This window comes from Rana temporaria, chromosome 3, assembly GCF_905171775.1.
Source record: "Rana temporaria chromosome 3, aRanTem1.1, whole genome shotgun sequence".
NCBI lineage: Eukaryota > Metazoa > Chordata > Amphibia > Anura > Ranidae > Rana > Rana temporaria.
Window position 1 is genome coordinate 409,573,045 of NC_053491.1, and position 6,000 is coordinate 409,579,044.

General features: G+C 41.8%; 1 protein-coding gene across 2 annotated transcripts in view; it reads left to right on the plus strand.

Moving 5' to 3' along the window:
- SLC20A1 (solute carrier family 20 member 1) overlaps positions 1-4,105 on the plus strand; it is a 58,019-nt gene extending 53,914 nt beyond the window's left edge. For both annotated transcript variants that reach the window (XM_040345993.1, XM_040345994.1), the window contains exons 9-11: positions 8-193; positions 1,781-1,865; positions 2,503-4,105. In XM_040345993.1, coding sequence (XP_040201927.1) covers positions 8-193; positions 1,781-1,865; positions 2,503-2,664 — 433 coding nt within the window. In that variant the 3' untranslated portion in view covers positions 2,665-4,105. The remainder of the gene's footprint in view (positions 1-7; positions 194-1,780; positions 1,866-2,502) is intronic.
- Positions 4,106-6,000: the final 1,895 nt, after the last annotated feature.

The window sequence follows — 6,000 nt, forward strand, 5'->3', positions numbered from 1 at the left end:
ATTGCAGCAATGCTATTGGACCACTGGTTGCCTTGTGGCTGGTTTATGAAACTGGAGATGTGACCAGCAAAGCTGCTACCCCTATTTGGCTGCTCCTGTATGGAGGCATCGGTATCTGCATTGGCTTGTGGGTTTTGGGACGTAGGGTCATCCAGACTATGGGCAAAGATCTAACTCCTATTACACCATCAAGGTAGGTTACATAACTTATAACAGCAGTATACTAAAGTATTGAAATTGCGTTGAATGTGGATGCACAGTGCTCAAAACCTTAGGGTTGCTATTTAATGCTAAAGCGGGGCTGGTAAGGAGCAACATGCACAAATCCTAAATGTATTTTCGCCCACTACCCTTGCCAAAGGTCTACATGTCTAATTCTACACAAACACTTTAGAGTACAAAACTATGCTTTCAATTTTGCATACCTGGAAGAGGATAGAGGGCAGAGGAGTTCGAATAGAAAAGGACTATTCGCACACACTAACGTCACTCAACCACTTCAGCCCCGGAAGGATTTACCCACTTCCTGACCGGCCCATTTTTTGCGATACAGCACTACGTCGCTATAACTGACAATTGCGCGGTCGTGCGACGCTGTACCCAAACAAAATTGTCGTCTTCTAGGCATAGATCGATTGGTTTGCGCAAAAGTTACCTTGTCTATAAACTATGGGATAGATATAGAGATTTTTATTATTTTTACTGTTTGCGGAATTGCGGCAGACAAATCTGACCCCAAATTACACTTTTTGGGGACCAGTGACATTATTAAATAGTTCAGTGCTTAAAAAAAAAAAAACACTGATCAATATATACATGACACTGGCAGGAAAGGGGTTAACTGTGTTCCCTGGGTGTATTCTAACTGTAGGGGGGATGGGCTGCCTGGAACACCACAGATTGCTATTTGCGATTACTGGGAACAGCAGATCTCCACATCCCCCTTTCGGAATGGGGATCTGCCTTGTTTACATAGGCAGATCCATGTTGTATATTGCGGGTCGCCGGCTGACATCGAGTCCACTGGGCGCACTCCTGCAGCGCGCAACAGGCCCGCTATATCACAAGCGCAGACCGATGTACACCTATGGCGATTTTGTACTATCAAGCCACCTTGCCACAGTATAATTGGCGGGGGGTCGGGAGGCGGTAAATGGTCTAGTATAGGCAACGCCTTCTCCCTTAGAAGATATTTGTTTCCTTGTTGTACCTTTTAACTGATTGCTAGGATCTTTACCACCTGGGAGTGAACCTTCTGCTGCTAGGAGGCATTAATGCCACCTTGATGCTGCTTCTTGGTTGCTGCAAGTATTTGGTTGGATGAGTTGGAAAACTAGTTTGTTCCACAGCATGCAGTGGCTCTTCCACCAGCTTATACATCCTGTAGTAATGTATGAGCCAGTGGGAGAAACCACACCAGGTGTTCACACACACACAGAAATGTTGAATACCTGCAGTGGTTGCGGAGCAGCATCCCAGTGTTGGGTCAAGACACAGGCCACTGGAAAGGTAAGTATAGTGCCGCTTCTTTTTACAAGTATACATTTTTGCTGTAATGACAGGATCGCTTTTAGTAATGTGTCATGCCCTGTGAGTGCTTGGTTTTTGAGGGATGGGTGCAGCTTGTGGTGTACCCACTTGTTAAGCAAAGTAGGGAGTTTACCATTAGTAGTAATCAGTTTTTGTGGTCCTAGTCTTTTACATTTTTAATCTTGCTTTTGTCTATTCAGATAAAAACTTTGATTGTCTATTTTCCTGTGTTTTTTTTTTTTTTTCTTAGTGGTTTCAGCATTGAGTTGGCATCTGCTCTAACTGTTGTGATTGCATCTAATGTTGGTCTGCCGATCAGTACTACACATTGCAAGGTGAGGAATTGGACATTTTTGGTTTTTACCCCCCCCCCTTTTTTTTTTTTACTGATTATGTTTTGACTAAAAACTGCAATTTACCATTTACAGAGACTACCATACTGGCCTAACCTTTTTAGTAATGCTGTTAACATTATATTCTGTTTTTATCACTGCTGGTTGCAGAGCAGCTGCTGCTAAAGGATGACCTTGCTGCTGTCAGGCAGAATTTGTGCTGTGGTAGTTGGTGAATGGCAGTCACTAAGTGATACCAACCCACTGAGGACTAAATGCGTCTGAAGCAACAGCTATATGAAACAAATTTCCAGCTTATTTAACCACCTCAATACAGGGCACTTAAACCCCCTTCCTGCCCAGGCCATTTTTCAGCTTTTGGCACTGTCGCACTTTGAATAATAATTGCGTGGTCATGCAACACTGTACCCAAATTATGTTTTTTTTTCCTCCCACAAATAGAGCTTTCTTTGATATTTGGTATCTGGTATATTTTGATAATATAGTTTTTCTACAGTGTTTCAAATGAGAGTGGCTGTTAAGATTGCAATGCTTGAGCCTCCTGATAGTTTTGCTTTTATCCTGCAGAATACATTTTGCGGTATCTCAGCATTAATGACTTCTCTGATTTTGTTCTCAGGTTGGTTCTGTGGTGTCGGTGGGATGGCTGCGTTCTAAGAAAGCTGTGGACTGGCGCCTGTTCAGAAATATCTTCTTAGCCTGGTTTGTCACTGTGCCAATCTCTGGCCTGATCAGTGCAGGCATTATGGCACTCTTCAAATATGCCATCTTCCAGGTTTGATCATGCAACGTCATACCACCTGCTAGCCAGAATAGTCTCTCAGGACCAAAGATCCACTGCACGTAGCCCATCAGTGCAAACTCCATGAGCTGCTAAGGACACAAGCAAATCGCCTCCCTCCCAATCCCTGCAAGACGGGCTGTGAATATACATCTGGAATATGCAATGTGCTCCCTCTGCAAGGGACGGGCAAGATCTTTAACAAGGAGTAAGATGTGGATTTGAAGCAGGATTATCTAGCCTTCCCTTAGTGCTGTAAAACTGCTTTAATGCTTTTTAGTATACGAGAAGAAAAAAATCAACCCAATCTACCTGTATACGTATGCTGATCATTCCTCAGTATTAATGTTTCTGTATATAAAACCTGCTTGTAAGTCAGCCTTTTCTTTTCCAATGTAAATGTTTGCTCATCTTGTTTATATCACCCAGGAGACTCTAAAATGTTTATTTCTCTCTTCTCCATATCACTTTTCACCACTGCTCTCTGTAGGCCTGCAGATCATTGCATGGCTTGACAGTGGAATGGTTGAGTGGAAATTTACTACTTCAAACCAGGTCCAGATACTTTATCAATGTGAAATCTTAACCTAGATTGCTCATCTCATCAGTGGGGAAATCATGTCCCATTATAGTTTCTTTTTTTTTTCTTTTTTTATATATCATAGCAGAATCCAAAGTATGTTTGTTCTGTTGCGGATGTCCTGTCTTTGGGATTTGGGGGTATAGGGATTCTTCCTTTCCCCTCTGTGAAGGTGCAGTTCTGGTTATTCAGGAGACTTGTGATAATGCAAATAAGGATTTTTGTCCTGCATAGTGTCCATTTCACTAGTCTGTTTTCATCTGTTACTGGTGAAGCAAAAATAAATCGCACTAATTCCACCATATCGGTGTTCACTCGTCTGTGACCGCTTTCCAACTACCTAACATTATATACAGTTCAGTAAATGCAATGGGATGCAGGGAGAAAAGTCTTGTGTTTTTTATAGAAAATATATTAATGCTGCTAAGTGTCAGACCATGAAGATACAGGATTCTGTCTCGCTGTGTTTTTGATGGGTTACACAAAAAAAAATCAAAACCTTTTGCATAATGCTCTACACACAACTATATGCAGCCAAGTGTATGCTTTTACATGTGACCTAGCTCCACCATGTGTGCAAACTAGTATAAATGTACTGCACTGGGTTTAGAGGTGATGCAGAAAGCTATGGTACCAAAAAATGTTAAAGGGCAGAAATTTTTTCTTTGGAACACCTTGCACTTGATCTGAGGCAGGTAAGCTCCATAGACCAAAGCAGGATAGGGTAACTCTATCCAAACATAAAACAATCTCTTGTAATGTTGTCATGGTTTTCTTGACGCACACAGTTCTATAAAAAGACATTGAGGCTGATTTAAGAAAGTGGAGAATCCTTTACCTAATAAAATTGGTAATAATTCACTTCCAGTTGTCGTTTTTATCTGCATGTGATTGGGCAATCGGTGAACACCGCTACAATTTTAAGAAGATTCTCAACTCATTGTATCCGTTATGGGAGCTATCTTTAACATGCCCTGAGCCTAAGATTGCAGACAGACAATTTTATTAACCAGCTAACATGGGGTACCGCCTGCTTCTAGCAGTCTGACTACAGGAGTGCACTGCAGCAGGTAAATTGACAAACATGGCTCCTTGCAGTTAAAACATTGTATAAAACTGGTTGAACAATGGCAGTACCCAGGCATTGAGATCTGAAGAACATGTGCAGAACCTACCCACACTCTCCCTGGTAAACCATACATATAGTTACAAATGTGTTTTTTATTTTAACGAACCCTTAACTTTCAAGTTCCAGAGACCCCAACATTGTCCACATCGGGTGCCTCATCAAGGAGTTTTGTAATATTACTGAACATATTTGGAGCTCTGATAACATGTTCCATTACGGACAAAAGCACCCCTCCCTCCAGTGCTAATGGGTATGTGGGCTCTGCATGCTCTATTTTGTATCAAGTGTGTGGGGTGAGTGATATATATATACACAGTGTTTAATCACCAAGCAATTGCCAATTAAAGTAGCACAGTGCCGAATAACAAAAAATGGTCTGGCCACGTGGTTGAAATGGGGGTAAAGACCCTTTCTATTCAAAAACCTATTGCCAAGTGTCAGGGAATGTAATTTTTCACTGGGTAATCCTTGGTTTAAAAAAAAAAAAAAAAAAAATCCTGGGGAGATTGGCCAAAGAATTGTTATGCCTTGTACACACGACCGGTTTTCACAGCAAGAAAACTGCCATTTTTTTTATATTGGTTGAGAAAACCGGTCGTGTGTATGCTCCCTAGCTGTTTTCTCGACAAAACAACTACCCGACAAAAAATTGAAACCGGGTCTCTTTTTTTGCGTCGTGTTTCCCGTCAGTCTTTTTCTCATCGCGAAAAACGGTTGTGGTTTTTTTTTCCACGCGGAAAAGACCCACATGCTCAGAATCAAGTATGAGACGGGAGCGCTTGTTCTGGTAAAACTAGCGTTCAGAATGGAAATGGCACATTCGTCACTCTGTAACGGACTGAAAAGCGCGAATCGTCTCTCACCAAACTTTTACTAACACGAGGATCAGCAAAAGCAGCCCAAAGGGTGGCACCATTTGAAAGGAACTTCCCCTTTATAGTCCCGTCGTACGTGTTGTACATCACCGCGCTTTGGTCGGACGTTTTTTTTTTTGCATGAATGTGTGTATGCAAGTCAGACTGGAGAGCAATCACAACGTGAAAAACGTTTTTACAGCAGCTGTTTTTGGCAGTAGACGTTTTTTTCTACAGTCAATAAACTCTCCATCGTGTTATCCTATGTGTCCATGCACACATAGGCTGTTATCAGCAGTTTTTGGCAGTGGCATTTTTGAGCAGTAAAAAAAAAAAAACTAGTGGGTTCTGAGAGACGTTTTTCAGCTGTAAAAACACTCTAACGCTAATAAACGCTCAAACGTCACTCACCAGGGTTTTTAACTTTTGATCCATTGAAAAAAATAACATTTTTTTCTTTAACTGAAAAACGCTATTGAAAAAAGCAAAAAAAAAAAATTGAAAAACTCACTGCAAAGCTACTGGCGTTTTTATAACGTTATTTTAACGTCCAGTGTGCATGAGGCCAGTTGGGAACAGAATCCACGCTGTGAAAGAGGCCTATTGCCTCACCACTCCCCTGTTTGTTGGAGCAGAGCGGGCGAATATTACATCTGTGTCCACTGAGTTTCTGCAGAGCGGACACCGACAGCCCGCTCTGTTGTATGGGCTGCTGAAATGGACTTTGCTGTTGGTTTTACACCTGACTGCCTCCAATCTGCTATGCCTAAACG